The sequence below is a fragment of the Echiichthys vipera genome (genome assembly GCF_963691815.1).
Source record: "Echiichthys vipera genome assembly, chromosome: 4".
Classification (NCBI taxonomy): Eukaryota; Metazoa; Chordata; class Actinopteri; order Perciformes; family Trachinidae; genus Echiichthys; species Echiichthys vipera.
In genome coordinates, this window is record NC_139829.1 from 7905770 (window position 1) to 7927798 (window position 22029).

At 40.3% G+C, this 22029-nt stretch overlaps 1 protein-coding gene across 1 annotated transcript in view; it reads right to left on the reverse strand.

Moving 5' to 3' along the window:
• The window catches only part of slc39a14 (solute carrier family 39 member 14), a 29072-nt gene that overhangs the window by 4640 nt on the left and 2403 nt on the right, over nt 1-22029 (reverse strand). The window contains exons 2-7 of the mRNA XM_083912712.1: nt 18073-18173; nt 15780-16123; nt 9844-10021; nt 5536-5705; nt 3951-4073; nt 316-489 (exon numbers count right to left, since the gene is read on the reverse strand). Coding sequence (XP_083768838.1) covers nt 316-489; nt 3951-4073; nt 5536-5705; nt 9844-10021; nt 15780-16094 — 960 coding nt within the window. The 5' untranslated portion in view covers nt 16095-16123; nt 18073-18173. The remainder of the gene's footprint in view (nt 1-315; nt 490-3950; nt 4074-5535; nt 5706-9843; nt 10022-15779; nt 16124-18072; nt 18174-22029) is intronic.

Here is a 22029-nt window from a genome sequence, read left to right on the forward strand (position 1 = left end):
ACATTATTTTTCTTATTTCATGCCTAAATTAATGTTGTAAAGACTTTGAGCGGCCATGAACCCATCGTTGGGAACCATCATCTTAAATTACCATGGAATAGTTCTAAAAAAGATCCACATGGCATAATAATTAATAATAGAATAAGTAACAACAAATGTCTCTTTATGATAATGGTGTTATGAACTCATTCTCGGAGAAGAAAATCCAAATGATAATAAAATAAAAATGCAAAGTATCCAGTCCCATAAAAAATCAAAAAATCACAAACAATGAGGACAAAACTAATCGTCTTCTTCTTCTCCTCCCTCCCTTACCTGTGGTGTCTGTGCAGGACTGAGCATGAGCTCGCCCTCCCCGGCGTCCACCTTGCCCAGAGCGAGGCTGCTGGCCTCTCCGTTCTGCTGCAGCTTCTCCTTCTCGCCCTCCTCCACGTCCCCGTCGGTCGCTGAGTAACGATCGGTTCTGGGATAATGACTGTGACCGTGGCCCTGAGAGACGGAGGGAAAACAGACACTGCGATCAATACATAAGATATTATGTGTTATGTATAATATATATATATATATATATATATATAATAAAAAGTAATAGACATGATAGATGATGACAGATCCATCGCTGGTGGATAATTCCCTCCTGATAAAGACAAATAACCCTGAACTTTGTTAAATCAGTAAGAGAAGAAAAAAGAGACAATTACGCTCAAGTTGACATGACAACTAAAATAAGTGCATGGGGTTTCCAAAGTCAGTGAGTAAATGTGATCTCAATACTGAGCAAAATGACTGAGATTATGATTTCTGCCATCATCGGGCAGCTCTTACTTCTCCCAAAACTCTTGAGATTGACAGATTTGGAGTTGCTAATTGGCTTTTTTTGTCTCTTTTTCGTTGCAGTGGAGGTAAAAAAAGCTGACAGCAGCATTGTAGGACCCATCATGGGTCAAAGAGTTTCTGTAATTGGATCAGCAGGTCGATGTCTTCTTTGTTAATAAGGTGGACTGGACCGTATGGCTCAGCTCAGCTCAGTAACCACAAGGGGGAGCAACCGTCCCACAATCCCATTGCCGTACATTCCCTCAAGCTTTTTGTGAATGAGAACAGCTTCAGCTGGTTTCATATTTGAAGAATCAGGATTTGAGAAAAACCTTCTTGGAAGCATGAATTCCATACAAAAATGGGATGGACTGAGGTTGTCACAATCATTTTAAACTTTCATGCAATACTATTATATTTTTAAAAAACAGTTCCTGATACCTCTGATTTTTTAAAAAGCTCTTTCTATACCATCAAATGTGGATATCGAATCGTTTTGAAACATGTGTTATTGAAACCTTTGGACAACCTGGGGATACAGAAAAAATCAAGAAGAAAACAAACAAAAAACAATTGATGCGGCCAGAAAACCTCGTCTATGATTGCAGTTCATGTTTATTTCCGTTTTGCATAAATCTCTATAACTTAATTAATGAAGTGATTGTGTAAAATGTCCAAAAAAGAAGTGAAAAATGCCCATGAGGACGGGGTCTTAAACTGCTTTATTTACCCTATCAACACTCAACTGTTTGAGCACTAATGTGTAGGGCTGCAATCTGTCGATCATTTTTTCGGTTGTGAGAAAACGGTTAAAAGTGAAATGTGGATCAGTGTTGCCAAAAGCCCAAGATGGCATCATCAAATTTCTTATTTTATCTACAACTCAAAGAAATTCAGTTTACTGTCACAGAGAAGGAAAGAAACCAAAACATTTTGACATTTAGGAAGCTGGAATCATCCTTTTGACTTTTATTTTTTGTCTTAGAAAATGACTTAAACAGCTTATCAAAATAGTTGGCGTTAATTTAATAGTTGACAAGTAATCGATTAATTGTTGCAGCTCTACTAATGTGTGTTTAATCCTTGTTTTCGCTTCTTTTCCCTCATTTTTTTAAGATTACTTTTGGGGTATTTTCACCTTCATTTGACAGAGAACAGTGTAGAAATGGAGAAGAAAAAGAAAGACATGGAACAGAGGTCCCAAAGCCGGATTTACACCCGGGACATCGCAGTTATATGAACTGTGCTGCGACCACCAAGGTGCTCCCAAAAAACTTGTTTCTTTTACTGAAACGTAAAGTGAAAAGTAAAAGAGGGCATTTTTTTCCTGGTGCCGCGGAGCAGAGTGACAGCTGAACAAAAGGTGAAGCTGAATTCCTCTCTGAAGATCATGTAACAATACATGTCAAAATTTTCAGAGACGATCCCATATAATTAAGAAACACTCCCCTGTGATGTAGGAAAGCTGTTAACAGTGAACTTGAATCAGCAGTGCCTCTGGCCATAAATGTCCCATCCAACTGGTTAAACCGGGCGCCCACTGATGTACAGATAAGCCCAGAGCAAATAATAACATGATAACAGGACTGGGCATGTTAACCTGAAGGACAATTAGAGAAATAAACATTAAATTACCAATATGGAGTAAAAAAAAACCACACATTCCACTCAAATAAAATTTACTCTGCAATATTGAATCTCTCATTAGGAAGAGAAAGCTCTATCTGTTTAGCAGGTTTACTGTTTATCATATGATAATTGAATATGGACACAACATTTAGGGCTTGGTGATGATTCACTTTTATCATTAATTGATTTCGAGCATAATCACATTGTTCTTTATTTTTTTATGCTGTTACCAAAAATATGTTTCAAATCAAATTGTATTCAAGATTTCTTTTACGGTTAGGAGTTTTGGCAGTTGAAAACAATACACATCAATTATTTTCTTTCACGTGTGATTCTTTTGTACATTTCTAATATTAATGAAATATACTGGTATCAACCTGAGCTGCTTTGACACAGTGTTCGCAAGGTCCAATTAAAAAAAAAAGTGTCTGCCTGTTTAACTGCTGCATGAACTGCCAAACTTTAGAATCAACGATGACCGAAAAGTCAAGAGATCGCATTAGTTTCCCCTTTGCTTCGGAGTCCGTGTTTCATGCTCGTCATACCATGTTTTTTGTTTATGCGCTGACCTTGGATACGAGCTGTTTTTTTTAATCAGGCGTCAGATTTTGAATCAGTTAAAAACATTTTACTATATCACCAGCTTAAGATTAGTTTGTCTTGCTTTGATTACTTTTCCTTTTCTCCTTTTTTAAAATTTTATTTAAGTACCTTTTTTGTTTGTTCATTTCTTCTGTCGTGTTCTTATTTGATCTTATTTTTAATTTTTATTTATTTTATTTTATATGTATGCATGTATGCATGGGAGTATGTGTGTATACTGTATATCATCATATGATAAATGTTGTTGAATAATTGCAGAGAACCCAAAATGCCAAGCCCCTTGTGGGTTTTCTGGGTTTTTGCTTTGCATGTTCTTTTTTGTACCTAATGTCTCTCAGTTGTAATCTTCTTGTCATTTCAGCATGCGCTAAATAAATCAAATCAAAAAACCTATCAAAGTTATACTTGTTAATAGCTTCTATCCGTCCACTTCCACTTACAGCACTGTTCTTTGAAGCCCTTTAAATAATGGCAGGTTTTGTGACTCAAGTATTTCCTCACCCAGGCTAAATCGTAAATTTGCACTAAATTTGATTTAAATAAATACAAATTTAACCAAATCCATCTCGATGTAATACAGTAAAGAAAACATCTACTAAATATAATGAGATTTGAAGGCATCCTTTGCTTTAAGTAGGAAATGTTTATAATATGAAAACAAAACCAAATGCCATAAAACATATTGTGACATCATATATTAATTAATTTACTACATTAATTGTATAACTGGTCCTTTTAAAGGTACATTGAGATGATTATTGAAGATTCAGTTTGGTTTTGAGCAACGACTTTTTAGCTTCTTTGGTCTTTATCCATTTAAGGACATCTCTGTTGTTGCTAACCACCTGTATCCAACAATAAGACAATATATATGACATCATTCTTGCTGTGTGTGTACTCACCGCGTGTTTCTGTTTGAGAAGAACTCTGAGGATCTTTTCAGTGAAGAAGAAGAGGTAAAAGCCTCCGAACACCACCGCAGATTTAGACACGTAGAAATCCACCATGGGGTCAAAACCGAAGGCCTAACCGTGACAGGAAAGAAGACGCTGTGAGCTTGGGATGAATATTTATAGCAGCTGGTATAACATCATTACTGCCTGACATCACTCGGTGTGCATATGTTTGGAAGTGAGGTTTTATTTGAAACAACTGTCAAATATAATTTAGCAGGTTTTTTTAGGGTGAACAATTAGTGGTTGGTGAATTTTATTTTTTTGAACTGAAGACGAAGAGTGAAGTTTCCTTTCTGGTAAAAAGTGAGGAAAAACATCTCCTGACGTTTATGTATTCACTGTCAGGGGTCGACTGATGAACAAAGTGAACAATAACATCAACCCCAGCTGACGTTCCTTTTAAGATATTGCATAGATATTTCACAGCAGCCTCTGATCTAAGAGACAGGTTGAATTATGTATGTAATCGTCTCCTCTCCAGTAGACACAAACCTCCCATAAATCAAACCGCTTCATCTCTGAGGTATACAAATGTTGTTTTTTTTTTTGTTTTTTTTACTATTCATCCCGTGTGAACTGATGCAACAGCTGTAAACCTGGCAATGATGGGTGTGACCACCGTCTAGACAGTATATAATAACATAATGAAACAATTTCTCATGTGTGTGGTGTGGGTTATGCCACTCTGAAAGTTGGCCCTGACTTTGAACTACAGTGTGTTGTGACGCACCCAAACCTCCTTCAGAAACCCAACAAATGAAACTTAATGTAAATAATAATAACCATATTAAACACAGCTGCCTATGAATCAGCCATTGCTTGTTTTTTTTTTTGAAAGGACAGGCCTTGGCACATACATATTTCCAAAATATGATATTTATTTGATTTAATTTCCCATGAATTTGCTTTGTAAATGCCGGCTTTTGATCTCATCTGATACAAGGACAAGGATTACTATGAATTTGGTTGCAGGTTGCAAGATGGGTAGCGATTAAGAGCAGAGCGCTCAAAAGCTTAAGGTGTAATTCCGGCGCAAAAAATGTTCTGCTGGAATAAGTTATCAATGGGCTCCTTCCTTTCTGATTGCATTTGGTAATCGACTTAAATGGACTTTACTATGAGAGGAGCTGGTACAGGGGCCAGTAGGTAAGTCTTTAAAACAATCTTTTAATAAACTCTGGTTTCACTAACTACTTTGTTGGTGCTTCATTTTATGTGAAGGGACTCTTATCATGCTACTGCAGAGGTTTGGTGTTATTTTGAGAAATATTAAAAAAGCCACTGTACCGCCCCGAGCTAATCAGTGTTAGCCGCATCCAGCTGATAGCGTCTCTCTCCAATTTCTCTCTTAATAGTTGGTCAACGGAAAAAACTGTCTCAATGGCTTATTTGATGTATAGTACCGAAAAAGACCATTGGATGATACTGCACCGGAGTTACACTTAAATATTATACATAACAAAACCTCATCCTCATTCTTGAAAGTGCACAGCAACCTGGCACTGAGAAGGAGCAGCAGCATCGACACTACCTCTGGGATGAGCTGAAACAGGGCGTTGGAGTAGAGCGTGCCAATGGCCAGGGCTATGAAGTAGAGCAGCAGTCGCTTGTAAAAGGTTTTCTTCATGAAGGGCACCACGCACGCCCCGACCAGCGAACACAGAGAGATCACTGTCACACACAGGATTCCATAACCCCACACTGAGCGACGGAGAGGAGACAGAGGGGGGGTAAAAGGGGGGGAGGGGCAGAGAGGTAGTTAGTTGAGAGCTGATTTATCAGATTAATCACCGGGGTAAGGAACAAAAATATAGAGAACACCAACCAGTTAACTCCCTGAAAAGAAAAGAAGAATTGAATAAAATCAACCTAAGAAGACACCAGAAACCATTATCCCTTGAAAAGAGATAAACAGGAGTGACACCACCATTCATTTGCATTTGAAGATAAGAATTAGTTGTCCTTTGAAGCAGTCCTGGAACTTTATTAGTTTTGATAGAGAGAGGAGGTGATTAAGGTAAAATTACAGTTTACCTGAGCACAGACACACAAAAGCACACACACACATACTTTGTCCAAGTCCACTCAGGTGTATCCGTGCCACTGTCCTAGCCTCAGGGTGCACACACTAGCTATCACTGCAAACACAAATGGGGGCAGATTAACTTTAAATAGCCCAACAGTAGCAGAAGGAGCACCACTAACAAGGGGTCACGGTTTAAATTTGAAGGACGCTTCAAGGGTGCTGCAAGCCCATTTCTCCAGAATTGTCTTACATGCTTGAAATGTAGGAATCCAAAATGGCAAACTAGAAATACTGCATTGCGGATGTACGCCTCCACCAAGCAGTCGAGTTGCATTTTCCATCCAAACTGTTCAGACTTACATAATTTTAAAGAATGTATTTAACCATCTTCAACCCAGCAGCACAGAAGATCTAAACAATCAGCAACGTTTTAAGATTTAGTGTCACCAATTTAGTATCAGACCAAATGTCTCCCCTTCTGTTCCTGAGTTATGAAACATTATGATGTCACGGTGAAGTTGACCTTTAAACTTTTGGATATAAAATGTTATGACTTCTGGCCAAAAATATGTTTTGCGAGGTCACAGTGACCTTTGACCTCCACTATCAGTTCATACTCGAGTCAAGTGGACATTTGTGCCACATTTGTATAAAATCCCTCAGTGCGTTCCTTGGGTAACGCGTTCACAACTTTGGGACGGATGGACGACGGATAGCCCGAAAACATAACGCCTCTGGCCACAACTATCGGCACAGAGGCATAAAAATAGAGTGACTGAAACACAGCTAGCCTATTATCAAGTCTGGTTGTTCTACATGCTGCAATGGTACAACAAAAAAGAGAGCTGGCCTAGATCCCATTACCAGAAAAGGTGCAGACACAGATATAAACATACAGTGCACACACACAGAAATCGGTGATGCAATGAAGGTAGAGAGGAAACCAAAAAGCCACCGTGCTTATTAGAGCCGGATAAAAGCGCAGGAAGAACACAGAGGCAGGAAGGAAACAGATATGACCACATGACAGAAAAAGGAGCGCTTGGCCAAAGGTGCTCTAGTTTGATAAACAGCCACGAGGCTCTACGGTGAACTAAAGAGGCTTTGGTGCGTGTGTGTTTTTGAAAAAGTAAAAACAGGTTTACGGGATGTGAAAAGATGTATGAATGAAAGATGAAGATAGAAATATGGATGGATGGATGGATGGCAAACCTCTGGCAGGAGCTGCAGGATGGCAGTGGAGTACAACGTGCCAATGGCAAGAGCGATGAAAAAGACGAGCGCGTGTTTCATGTAGCGTGTCTTCATCAGGGGCATGATGAAGACTCCGGTGAGGGAGAAGGCATTGATCACTGTCACGCTCAGGAAGGAAAAGCCCCACACTGAAGGTTTGAGCGACGGGAAGGTTGGATGGAAGAGGAAGGTTAAACGTTATAATATATAGATATAATGTGTGGTAACGTGTCTTGAGCACTTCATCATCAAACATTTTACTTTCAATACAGTAATGTTGTGATCAAATAAATGCAACGCTAAATTATGTTCCCTAAAAAAACATTTAAACTCAAATATTGATCATGCAGCCTTTTATCAACATCAGCTGAATTAAAATGCAAGCGAATCAAATAATGCAACAAATCAACAAGTGATTTTGGATGTTTGCAGATGACATTATACAATATTTTAAACAATATAACTCAGCTCTGTTGTTTTAAAAAACATATTTTTATCTAAAGGTGGTGAAGATACCCTGCCAAAGGATCGAAAGATAAATCCGCAGTGGCATGAACTGTTTAACTAGATAAGAAATAAGAAAAGAAACTATTTCTGCTCCACAACTTATGTGTAGTTATTCCTTCTCCGCTCCTTTTGTATTGTGAAATGTGGGATTTTTTTTTACAAACTGTCAGCCTCTTAAAACGGTTCAAATTTAACTATTTAGGTAGGAATCACTTTTCAGATTCATGCAACTTGTGACAAGGGGCCGCAAGAAGACATTGCTTTGCTTTGAAGGGTCCACTTTTAAGTGCAAACCACAACCTTAACTTACACCTGTAGAAAAGAAACAAATTAATAGACATTAGTTAAACATTTTAGTGCCATTTTTTGTCCGAGGCTGCAGCAGCTGTGGAGTTTATGAGAAAGAAAGTTTAAATGGAGAGAGATTTTTTATCTATCCGACGCTGTGAACTTCTCCATGCTGAGAAATGAAAGAAAATGTAGATTATGAGGGTAGGTGGTGAAGGCATAGGAGGCAGACTTCTTCAAAACACGAAGGTTTGATTCAAGGCTTTGAGAAAAATGTAAAAATGTTGTTAAATCATATTTAATTATGTCGTATATAGTGGAAGGTATGTGTGTCGATGCAGCCTAAATCAGCACCAACAACTTTTGACAGGAAATCTGATCTGGTGTGATCTCTGAAAACAAAACTTGCCAAAGTGTGACATTTAGATAATGAGAAGAGATGAAGAATATAGAAGTAAGTGAGATCCCCAGTAGAGATGAATTTCCATGGCATCCGCCTCCCTGCTGCTGGCAGGTCTCCACAGCTTGGGCGGGGAAAAATTGTTCTCGAGCCAAAATAAGCTGTCTACAAGGACGAGAGTGAGGCGAGCTGAGGGCATATGAGTGGACAATAAGAGAAAACAAATTTGTCAGTGGAGTGGGCAGAGATAGATCCAGAGATCTGGGCCCCTAAGCCATTTCTCTTCTACCTGCCAAAGGATGTCATAAACTGGGTCAAAAGTAAGAACTGAAATGTGTGAGAAGTCTTAGCGAGGCTGCAGCACAAAAAGAATATGAAGCCATTAATGCCCGCAGTCGTCACAATCATAATGAAAGCTGCTAATTTTCTTTTTTTCGTGGAAACTAACTAACTAACTAACTAATGGGGTACTATGAACATTCCTGAAGCGTTTCTGCTTTCGGACTTCAGTTCTGCTGCAGCCTTCGAGGGGCAGAACATCAACACAAGTTGACCAATTTCTCCAAGTCTGTCATTAGCGAGCTTCTTATTCCAGGCACACACTGCAATGCCAAGAACTCAAAGGCTTGTTAAAAGTCGGATGGAGATGCCATAATGGCTCCCAGGGCTCTCAAGGACGCCCTAATGGGTGTGTACAGTCAGCAGTGAGTATGGAGTTACAGTGAGTCAGCAGCCAAGGAAAGAAGAGCACTTTGTGACAGGGATGCTTTCCTGTCTGACTGTCTTTACCTGGACGAGATCTCGGCTACATACTGGAAATGCTGACTGAGGCAGGATTGTGGAGACTAAAAGGATGTGTTGTTTTTTTGTTTTTTTTTTGAAGCCAAACAGAGAAGTGCAATCTGAGCCTTGGCCAACTGTGCGTTGCTTATTTTGGCTCTCATCTCCTTTGGGGACATCATGATATCACTGTGTCTCTAGGCAACAAAGAACACATTAGGAGCTCAGACCTGGTGAAGAAATGTGTTTTCAAGGTCTTCTTACATTAAGCTGAAAATACAGTTGTAAAAAAAAAAAAAAAAAGAGAGGGCAGAGGGAAAAAAACTTGCAGCGGAATTAACCAATGACAGAAATGACCATGCACTCAGTTTAAAAGAGTTAAATTACACAACGGACAGATAAAGAAGCTTTAAAAAGAAATACAGCCAACAGCAAATTTTGACCAACAAGAGAACAAAAATGCCATCAATATATCAGACTTATCCTAAAAATAAATACAATGTAACTTAATGCTCATTACACAACATTTAAAGAAATGTATCTGTAGTGTCCTCAAGCAACAAATAACATTTTATGTTTATGATCAGTAACAGGTTGTTGCCCACCTTCAGCGTCTGTTGGCCTGGGGGAGGGCTCTATGCTCGACTCTTCCTCTTTTTGCGCCTTGCAGGTGCCAGCACCCAACTGCTGCAGCATGGTGGGGCAGAACTCCTGTAAGCCCGGCCCATCCAGTCGGGACTGCTCGCCAATCCTGTAAATGGCCAGCGTGTCTGCAGGCAAGCACTGGAAATGAAAACATTCCAGTCAGAGTCAGTTGGCCAAAAGGATCAAATTAGCCAGGATGCATTCAATGACAGATCAGGGTGCTTTTAATTTGAAATCTGAATACTCATGTCTTCTCATGTCTTTAGCAAAAGCACCAAACATTGTCTGGTTCTAGCTTCTCAAATGTGAGAATAAACTGCTTATCTCTGTTTTATATATTGTAAGTTGAATATCTTTTGTTTTTTTGACTCTTGGTTGGACAAAACAAGACACAACACGTCACTTTAGTCTTTAGTAAATCGTCATCAGGCATTTTGACGTTTTATTCACCAATTAATCAAAATCAATAATAGCCAGATGATCAGGCAATAATGAAAATAAGCATTAGTTTAAGTATGTTGTCTGCTTCAGGTGTCTAAATACAGTAATTTCCCTCGATTCTACATAACTGGTGCATCGCCCATCCGGATCAGGCAGATTGCTTGGCCCATGAAAGTGCTGTTGCCGTGTTCTTCAGAACGGCTCATACAAACTACATCACACTTAACACTGCACTCCCCTGGGTCCTGACTCATACACCTGCCAAGCGTGAAGTAGATTGAATGAACAGTTCTTGAGATATGTGAAGGACAGTCATACAGACATACTGTACACACAGAGAGATTCATTCATTTATAGTTAGATGCTGATGCTCCAGAGCCACCTATTGGCCAAATGGCACCTTATTTGTCGTGGACACTCAGACATCATATCTACAGGTGTCAACCAAATGTGGTTGCAATAGCACAACATGTTCAGGAGATATGACATGTTTTGTAATATAAGCCCTGCCCACAGTATTTGAGCAAACTTTGAGGTTCAGCTGCAGCAAAACTGTATGAAATATTAAAAATCTGGGAAGTCCTTCATTGGCTTGATCCAGAGACAATTTGTACGAAATCTGGTGATGAATGGTCAGAATTTTTAAGAGCAGTAGCGAAAAAAATTATTTGGACACAATTCAAGACGGCGGGAAAAAAAAAACAATCTAGACACAGATTTTTATACTGATTCTAATCATGGGGTGTTTCCCATGAGGTTTCTTGAAATCACACTTCATTAAAAAGTTTACTTACAATGTAGAAGGGTAGCTTAACAGCCATTAAAGGGCAAATAGGAGAAAAAACAGTAATGTTATCTCCCTCGATCTGAGGTATAAAACTTCAAAAGTCACATTGAAAAATGAAGAGAAACTGAATCCATTGTAAATATTTCATTACTACACTGGCACACAGAAGCCAGTTAGAATTTCATCTCCAGAGGACAAAAGGTGAAGCTGAAAGTTGGTATTTCCACAGAATCAGGAAATGTATTCAATATTCTCTTAAATGATGGCACAACCGGCTCTCAGCATAAACAACAAATCACTCATTGTGGCAGCCTGCAATATTGGAATGCAGCGTGCTCTGTGACATGAAGCCGGCTGTGAAAGGTGTTTAACATGCAGGTTACATGTGGCTGAACACGTCACTGAAGAGAGGCCTGTGCAATGACAGTAATTGTCTCACACCTGTACAAAGACAGGCAAAGATACAGGTAAAGATAGCGACACAATGGTGCATGTCCATTCCAACATCTGACTGAAGCACACGTGACCTTAACTTCTCACCCTATCTAATTCATCAGAAGAGTTTAGCACTTTGGCACCATTACTCCGGGCAAATCTATTCAAAAGCAGATCACCAAGTGAGTCAATCATCAGCGACACTAAGCATGGGAAATATGTTAAATATTTCAACTATCTGGCACCGGTGGCTCCTGCTTGTGCCAGGCAGCACTAAAGCTGGTTTTACCCCTTCTGCTTCACACGGAATCCACACCTCCATGATTCTGCTGATTGTGAAGATGATATTTGCACACTAAAGAAAGGCTTTTTAAATGCTTTTCAACATCACTATCTTTAATAATAATTGACTTATATTATAAAATAAAGAATAAAATGTGAACAAAAATAACAAGACCACATAATAAGCTGTGTATCAATGAGGAGAAAAGAGAGAAAAACAATTCTCTGTTAATTAAAATAGGTCATATTCATGTCATACTTTCATTATTTGTACACTGTCTCAAGCTCAACGACATAGTTCACATGGATGGAATTCACATGTATTAAAAAGGAGCTTAAATAGGCAACTACAGAGGACTATGACACTTCACCTACCACATTCATCACATTTCGTCCAAGCTGTTTTCACATATGAATCCCAGATAATGTCAGGAAAATCGAGTCTGGAGTTTCTCTTTTACACACGTACTTAAAAACAGGAGATTCTCCGTCACAGACGTGCAGACGTGGACAACACTTCCCTGACAGAGCCGTTTCTTAAGTTGTGATTTAAATTTGTCCGTTCGTCCATACCAATAGAAGTTCCTGAATCTCGTCACTCTCCAGTTAAAAATGTTCGTTGCTGTCTTTGTGTACATCACCTTCTTCTTCACCGTCGGAGGTTTGTTTTGCTCTGCTGTTGGCCGACGCATGATATAAACATCATCAAGACTGAGACGTTGGTAAGAAGTACGAAGCTAAGTGGCTGTATTCACACAAGCTCACTCGGAGATGACCTGGTCTTTGTATAAGAGAGCTGGCAGCATAAACTCTGGTCGACCAGTATTACCGCCTCTTCCAAAAAGATCTCCAACAGAGAGTTCCCAGATGGATATGCTGAGCACATGAGAATTATGCAAATCAATCCATCTGGAGGAGTGAGGTTAACTCTTTTTGCAAGCAGTAAACAAAGATTTAAGGCGACAATATCTTTCTTAGGTGTATGATGTTTATCAGGGTGCAGACCTAGAATGAAAAGCTACTAGGGGTACGTCCACACGATCGAAGACGACCTTGTTTTTGTCATTCGTTCTTAAAAAGTTTTCCGTCCACACGGACTCGGCTTAAGAAATATCTGCGTCCACACAAAACCAGTGAAATCGGCTAAAGACGATGTAGTACACATGCCAGGTCTGGATGTGGCGCTGTAACTACCACAGAAATACCCCATCAAGGAGAAGAAGAGACGGAGAGACGCTGTTGTGTAGAATCATAATACAAAAACTCAGAGACTTCCCAAATCCTCATCCATCCCAGAGAGAAATCTGTCGATTGTTTCTGGTGTTAGTGGAGACTTTTGTGGCGTTTTGGACTGTGATGCACCAATCACACTGTAGTTAGTGTCCTCAACGAGCAGAGGACCTTCTTGGCAACTTTATTTAGAAAAAAGCTACTAGCGACCAATTTAGCGTCTTATTCAGACTATCAGCGAAAAGGGAGAAATGTATGGACGGCCTAATTAATTCAAATACATGTGGCTCAGAGTCCAGTTCAGTATACAGTCCATGGGTCTGTGTCTCTCCTCTAACGCAGCAGTGCTGTTGTTTTTGTTGTTGACGCTGCATGGGTTAGTGGTCTGAGGTGTGGAGATGACGGCATTGTTATCAAAGTATGCAATTTCGCCGTCCAGACGACAATGCCAGGGGAGTAACACCTGGTAACAGAAAAAAAACGTTTCAAGCTCCGATAACGCCGGCTGCGTGTGGAGGGTTGGCCTAACCGATACTAAAAATGTGAGGTCCCTAAGCCTAGTTTGTTTAATTTCCCTCCAGGACTCTTTCACGTTATCACATTCCCATACACAAAGTCTGGCTGCACCACTTATCATTTTATCTGGTATAAGGGGGAACAGAAAGTTCTGGCTTGTTTGTCTTTAAACCAATCACAATCGTCTTGTGTGGCGCTAAGCAGCGACAGTGCCCTTGCAAATTAGATAGTAGAGGAATAGGAAAATGCCTTCTAAAAATATGACAGTCTACACGCCCAGGTGCTTGGCCACACCTTCCTGCTCTTACCTGTTGGGGAGAAGGTGTGAGAAAGCCACTTGGTACACATGCTTGTTTTCTTGGTTTGCATATGTGGGGTTTATCAATTGTACACACATCCGGTTCAGATCAACCACTCAACAGCTTATTACACACACACCTTATTATTATGACTTGTTTTTTAAGTATTCCTAATTGACTGACAATTGAATAACCTAACTGTTATTGTACAAACCTCCTTTGTTTGTTAAGGTGTGACAAAGCCAGTTATGACACTGGCAACGCCCTTTATGCTTTAATAAGCTTGTCATCGGCGCTCTTTGAGTCTATCTATCTATGCATCTCAATGTCAATAAAAGAAGGTAAACACACATTGGGCTTATTGGCCTCACACACCTCCACAGAGTACAGATCCAGCTTAAGTTATGCTATCTAAACAACAGGTCTGTAAGGGTCCAACTTTTGGAATACCCACCGAAACCAGTTAAAGTCAATTCAATTCAATTTTATTTATAGTGCCAAATCATAACAAAAGTTATCTCAGGACACTTTACAAACTAGGTAAAGACCACACACTATGTCTTATTTACGATTTACATAGACCCAACAATTCCCCCGTAGAGTACGGTTGAAAAAGGCAAATTTTACACAGGCAAAGACTGAATACGTCCACTTTTATCCACTAATTAAACATATTGACACACAACTCGAGATCAGGATCCTACCCAGATCTAATGAGACTGAATATAATTTAAACCTAACTCTGAAAAAGTTACTAGCAATGAAGACATCTAACTCATGATGGGAGCACCTCGGTAACCGGTCATGAGTAGCCGCCATTAAAGAAGGCAATAAAAAGGAGCCTATAAACTGCAACTCTGGTTTAATTTATGAAGCAAATTATGAGCTTTCAGTGTACTCATCCATAGCAAAATTATGCACACTATATATTTAACAATATGGCAGTATATATATATATATATATATATATATATATATATATATATATATATATATATATATAAACATCAGCTTGGACTCTGGGAAACTCTAACAGGCATTTTCTTTCTGAAAGAAAATGGATTGACAGTAAAGAGATGAAAGTAAAGTGAGGGTTCCACTCTCCTTGTGTTTCCTTATCACCACTGCTTGGTAAAACATAGTGCGCTCATCAGAAGAACAGTGCTGGGATCAAGCTTTGTCACTCCACTTGCTTCCTTCCGCAATCTGCATGTAACTGTACTCCAAAGCCCTTCTCTATGGGAAACACCAACAACAACCTCCGAGCTAGCAACCTACATTTAGCTAGTCTGAATCGAATCTGGGATTGCAGTTGCAGGAAAAAGGCCAGTCTCAGAGGACTCTCATGCCCAATGTTGATCCGGTTCCTGACACAGGCATTTTCTGTCCGAGTACATCTGCCACATCTTTTAATTTTGACCAATTTAAGTTATCGCTACCAATCGGTTCCACTTCACACAAGCTTCTGTTATAAGTGTTTGATACATTTCTGCAAGAGTGACAAACAGCTTGCAAATGGTCTGGGGTTTTAATGAGTCCAGTGAGCTCCCATAGAATTAAAAGTGATGGCAGGCTGCACCTTTAGATCATCGACCATTAAATCAGTTTGTCATTTTCTACTATTTAGCAGAGGTACTGTCGCTGCATCCAGAGTTGGTTGGTTTAAAGAAATGCAAACAAGCCAAAATGTTTATTTTTCATATTCCAAAGTGTATGTGTGGGGTAGCCCGATTCTACTCTAGTGGAGAAGTGGGGTGTGGTAAAGTGAGACTAGGCACAACATAACATTATAAAAAGTGCCACACAAACACTCTGTGCATAGAATTTGCATCTGTTATACCAACCACAGTGGAGGACCCTATTAGTATGCTAACATAATATACGTAAGTAATGCTGTTGTTCTTACCTTTGACCTGTTGGATCTGGGCGGTGTGGTTGTTGTAGGTGTGACCTCAACACCGCTGCTGTCGCCGTCACCATGACTCTGACTGAGGAGGAGCAGCAGAGAGCGCAGCTGGGGCACCGTGATGGTGCTGTTGTCTCCATAGCGTGACAGCAGGTCCTGGAGCACCTCGGCAGGGGACTGTGTCTGACCTTCCCCCTGACATGTCACTCGACCCAAGGGGCAGAGAAGCACAGCCAGGACAAGAACAAACATCAGCTGGGACTGGAGGAGGGTGATGGTCATAGCGGCACGGCCATGAGGGGACCAGATAAGCATGGCTTCTTCACTGGCTGGCTGACGTTAATCTGTTGGGGGGGGGGGGGGGGGGGGGGGGGTTAGACCAGAATAAGAGAAAGGCTACATCCACACGACTTCTTTTAAAGACACAGAACTTTTGTCACCTTTACACCTCAAGTCCACAATATTCTGTCGCTTCCAAACCCCAAAAACAGAGAAATTTGGAAACACTGCTGAGCCCGTAGATTGAAAACTCGGCAACCTCTTCCTACAGCTTTCCCTCTTTTATCCGTCCTGAGCCAATAGGAATGGTGTCTCTCTCTCTCTGAAATGACCTGTGATTGCCCAAAATCTCCGGTCATAGGTAGAAGTTCTAAAGTGAAAACAGAGCCAAGAGGAGGTGCAGAAGTCTAGTTTTCTCTCAGAGCCCTTTAATTAAAATATGCTGAAAAGCAGTGGCAGCTCATGGTCTTTCAAGGAGGGGAAGCTCATTTTTCCGGCCTACATCATAAATGTGTTTGTTTATTCATCTGTTAATTCTACCCTTGATCTGTGACCTTGTCGTACCAACTAGGCGTCTTTTCCAGGGACTTGACCAGTGTCCTCCTAATGGCCAGCAGAGCTAGGCTGCTTAAACGGCCTTGGCCCAGCTGGAGCTGCTGCGCCATGCTGCTGTGAAGTGTGACTGCATGTGAGTGTGAGTGATCGTGACGGGGGAGAAGCGCCACAGCTGCCGCTGCTCGTTGGGGAAAGAAACCGCAGAGTGAAAGAACAGAGTCGCCAAACACAACGCTAGTCGTTTTTAACAAAGACAAAGTCGCTGGGGATCTGTAAAGTCTCCGGATCAGTTCAGAACAATTTGCTCATTTAGCTGTCAATCAAACAAAGGATTCCGCCTCAGACAGCTCATTCAATCATCATGCAGAAGCTGGGCGTCCGGGCCTGCCCACTGTCCCATAGACCCCCAGAGCCGCTGAGCATCCGAGGAGCGGGACAAAGCCCAGCATTTATCCAATAAGCGTTTAGTTTGGCTGCAGTGGAACAACCCGCTCTACGCTTCCCCATTGAAGTCAGTAGAAGCTGAGCGACCGACTGTGTAAAGAGCTGTGGTGGTGTGGGGATGGATGAGAAGGAAGTTGCGCCGGTTACCTGTGATGAGTAGCTGATCCTGAACAAAAGATGAAGGCTTTCTAGTGCGTATTTAGTCAATGAAATGTACACACAGCAGAACATATTTCACCACTTTTTTTTTTTTTTTGCTGACATTTTAGGGGAAGCTGAGCTTCCCTTACAGTCTTGGAGCAATCGCCACTGATGAAAAGTTATTGTGATTTTTTTGCCCAACATCTACAAAAATATGGTGCCAATTTTTGGTACTGTGAATATCCATGTTCAGTAGGTAAGGGGCCAATACTAATGGCCCACCCAAAGGTCCACTGTCGGACCAACTGCACAAAGCACAAAGACACAGGAGGAAACTAGTTGGATAAACACAGCCGCCAATTGCAGACAATTACAGACAATTATAGCACACATGCACCAGACAACACACACTATCAGTGACACCAGTGTAATGAACCAGCAAAGGAACACAGTTACACTCACCAAGACACCACCAAAAAAAGTCTAATTAAGCCTTTTGATTTTATACACAATAATCACACACACACACACACACACACACACACACACACACACACACACACACACACACACACACACACACACACACACACACACACACACACACACACACACACACACACACACACACACACACACACACACACACACACACACACACACACACACACACACACACACACACACACACACACACACACACACACACACACACACACACACACACACACACACACACACACACACACACACACACACACACACACACACACACACAGAGCACTGATTCATTTCAGTGCACCCTGCAGGTCCACATGTAAAACTGAGCTGAATAAACAGACCCATTCATTCCTGTGTGAAGAGAACCGCTCACCTTTTCCTACAGAGCCTCTAGTGATAGCTGGTGCATAGAGCGCCTGAGTCAGTCTGTCGGCCCCGAGGCTCCGAGCGTGCTGAGTAATGCCCACAGGTTACCTGGGAGCAGGAATGGAAGTCAGGGGAATAGCGAGCGCAGGACAAGAAATGTCTGAAGAGAGCAGCGAGCTCCTCAGAAGTGCAGCAGACTGTTGAGGAGAGAGAAAGAGAGAGCGAGAGAGAGAGAGAGAGAGAGAGAGAGAGAGAGAGCGAGAGAGCGAGAGAGCGAGAGAGCGAGAGAGAGAGAGAGAGAGAGAGAGAGAGAGAGAGAGAGAGAGAGAGAGAGAGAGAGAGAGAGGGTTACGATTCACCGGTGAGGAAGAAAGAAACAGGAAAGGATGGAAGAGGAGAAAAGAGGCAGTGAAGAAGAAAATAAAACCTGAACTGGCAGCTGCCAGCTTAACTGTTCTGTACTCGCTCTGCCCATCGACTTGCCTTCTCCAAATTCCAACCCAACACGCAGGCTAAAAGGTCCAGCCCCGAGCCAAACCCACAATGAGCATTCCTTGTTGATTTATATATGGCTAAATAAAGAGAAGACTATTTAGTAAACATCCAGTTCAGCTGCTATAGAGGAACACAGCACACTGCCAGGAAATATGATCAAGTTTCACTTAAGGCTTAAAAACTCCAGAAATTTGTATTATAAACGTCATAAAAGTTCAAATAAATTTGGCATAGCTCCATCCTCTTTCAACTTACTGATGAGATGCTCTTGATCAAAGCACTACACACCAACAACTGCTCAGTGGCCAACAATATACATCTGTGTATGTGCTGTGAAGATGTTTGAATTTGCTGTTTGATATAAATTAAGGCCGGCTGATAATTCAATTTAATCGTTAATCTAATTACATCGTCAAAATTGATGATAAACACATACAAATGTGATGTGAAATATTTTGAAGTTATATTTTGCAAGTTCTTAATAAAATGAGAAAATACGCAGTATTTGACATTTGTTATATTAAACTCACATAGGAGCACAACAATATGTTTTACCATGTGGTTATTTCATATAGACTATATTTATCAAATGAGAACATGCTACATCGTTCCCTCTCAGTACTCTCACAGCTTGCCCCAGCTGTATGGAGGACTGAAGTCGCCAAAATGGACAAAAATACATTACTTGGTAAATAAATGAATATGCCATTACATGTACCAATATTAATATTATTATTAATATTAATAAATGTTGGCATTAAAATTGATAAAATGTGACCTTTATTGATATTTCTTTTTGAATTTGCTTCTTTATTTAGTTAAATTATGTATTTACTTTCTTTTGTAATTGCACCTTGTACTATTTATTTATTTTTAATCAATTTAATGTATTTTTATTGAGTCATTGATTTATTTGTATTCCTTTTTTTTTTTAGATTTATCAAGTATCTTTTTTTAATTTTCAATTTTGTCAGTTTCCGTCCTCCATACAGTTGGGTCAATCTGTCAGTGTACTGAGAGGGGAGCACTAATACACTAATAACTGTGCATTTACAAAATTACACCGCTAAACAAACGCTTGTGTTTTTACCCAAATGTTTTTATATTCTATGTGCTCCTTACAGTAGAATAAGCCACTACAAACCTAGGTCATGTAACAAAATAATACAGTGATATACCGTGAAAGCGTCAGAATCTTAAAAAAATAGTGAGATGCAAGTTTTTGGTAATACCGCATTCATAAAATATGAATGTAAATGTCGGAGAACGTTTACCAAATAGTCAACTCTCCCCAGAGAAATAAATCCTTAAAAAGGTCAGTCTGTCGGCTTTCTCTTATTTCTAATCTGGGTTCGATCCGCTGTTTCCTCTCTCTCTGTGCTGAAGAGGCAAAGAGAAGACTCTCTTCTTCAATAAGTCAACCTCTCCCCAGTGAATTGTTTCCTCTCTCCTAAACCTCTGCTTCCTCTAATGAGGCCTTATTCTAAAGTAGGTGGAAAGCAGGGTAAAGAATATAAGAAAAAATAAAGTTTTGTTTCAACTTCTAGTTTTTCATTCCTCTCCCCCACATGTCTCTCGTCTTACACAATCCTTGTAAAGTTGCGGGAGATCTGAACCTTGCCCTCCTTACTGCTGCCTGCCATTGTTGGAGCAGCCCAGGTCGAAGCCAGGAGTGGATAATCGTGCTGCTGCTGAAACTGTTAGCTGATTGCTAGAAAGTTGACTGCCAACTATTCTGATTTTGCTGCTTTTCTCCGTTGTATATGATCGTAAATTAAAGATTTTGGGGATTTCTTAACAGTTTGTCAGAATAAAGTGACGATCGGAAGGCGTCACCTTTGGCAGTAGAAAAATGCGACGGGACAGAATACCTGACAAATCATGAGAACCTCATCACATTAATGAAAATATCCAGGAAATGCAAATAAGACCAAAATTGAGTTACTCTGAGATTTGCAGCATTGCCAGCAAAGGCTTAACACAACCAGAGATATAAAAAGGGACAGCTAAATTAAAGTGAAGAAGCTTAATAACACCATTGGAAATATTTATGCTACTTTGGCTAAAAGTTTTCTTATCAATGGGATTACTTGGTTTAATTAAGATAAGTCAAAAAGCAGGTAAGCAGGGTCATATCTCCCAGACCTACATGAAGCTTTCTCTAGTAGTGTAGCTGCTCAAACCTACACTGGAGATCACAAGTGGATACATGTCCAACAATAAGCTCTTCAACATGCTGCAATACAGCAGCCACAGGTAAAGAGATATCCTCATCCACATTTATTTTTCATTAAGAGAGAGAGGAGAGGCATGGTGTGTGACGAAATGGACTGGTGAAAGACAAAGACAGCCATGCCCTGGATCAACACGTGCCTACTTCATTTGTTTACATTTGGGTACTATTTTGCTGCAATCTAACATGTCATGGTAACACACACACAGGTTAAAGGCAGAGTACATGTGGCGTTTAAGTGTCAACAGATAAGCACTACATTATTACATCACACACATGACATTTAAATAATGAATGTTGATAACTATATAATAAGCAGCAGAATCAATTTTCATTGGGAAATGATGTCTTCAGTTTGGAAAACAAAAGCCCCAACAATACCGGTGGTAACACGCCAGATCCATTATTACATAAACGGACCACAGGTGAGTTTAGGTTTGCTAATCAGCTGCTGAGTAAACGGACCAATTATGTCTTACTCCACTGAAGGAATAGTTCTGCTTTTTTGACTTTGCGTGGCTTGTGGAATAAACAAATACGAGACAATAACAACGTGTGATTATAAAGGCGACAACTAGGGATGGGCACGAGAAGGCCTAATGCTTTCCTAGATGAAGTAATCATCGATTGCTTGAGGAGGGAAATCTATTTTTAGAACGCATCTTCTGTGTCCTAGTGGCAACTGAGCGTCCGACTATCGCGTAACGTCGCATCAACGCTCTCTGTCCACACAGAATCTGTTAAATATTGTGTTTAACAAAGAAGGATCCAGTGGGGTCACTTCAAATAACTACACAAAGCGCCGCTCTGCCACATACGCACACACGTGTAGCCCTGCAGTGCACCAGACACGCTCATTACCCGAGACTCCTTTGGTCTTGCTTTATCTCTTTGGCTGAAACAACACATTTATTTAGGTTTTTGTAGTAAAATAATTTGGTGTCATATCAATAACTGTTTTCAAAAAAGCCCGCAACTATCCTGAACTATGCCTTTAAGCTACATTTGTATCAGCTCTGTTCTCAATTAGACGTCATCGGACAGGTCATGGCAATAATGACAGTAGTTGTTGCTGCTTGTGTTTTTATAATCCATTCTTTCATTATGTACAACTCTGCTTTCATATTGTCATTCTCAGTAACACAGGCATACAGATTTATTTGGATTGAAGTTTACTCTTAGAAATGTAATTTGTAAGTTTTTAAGTTTTCAGCTGTTGTGTAAATGTCCGTATAA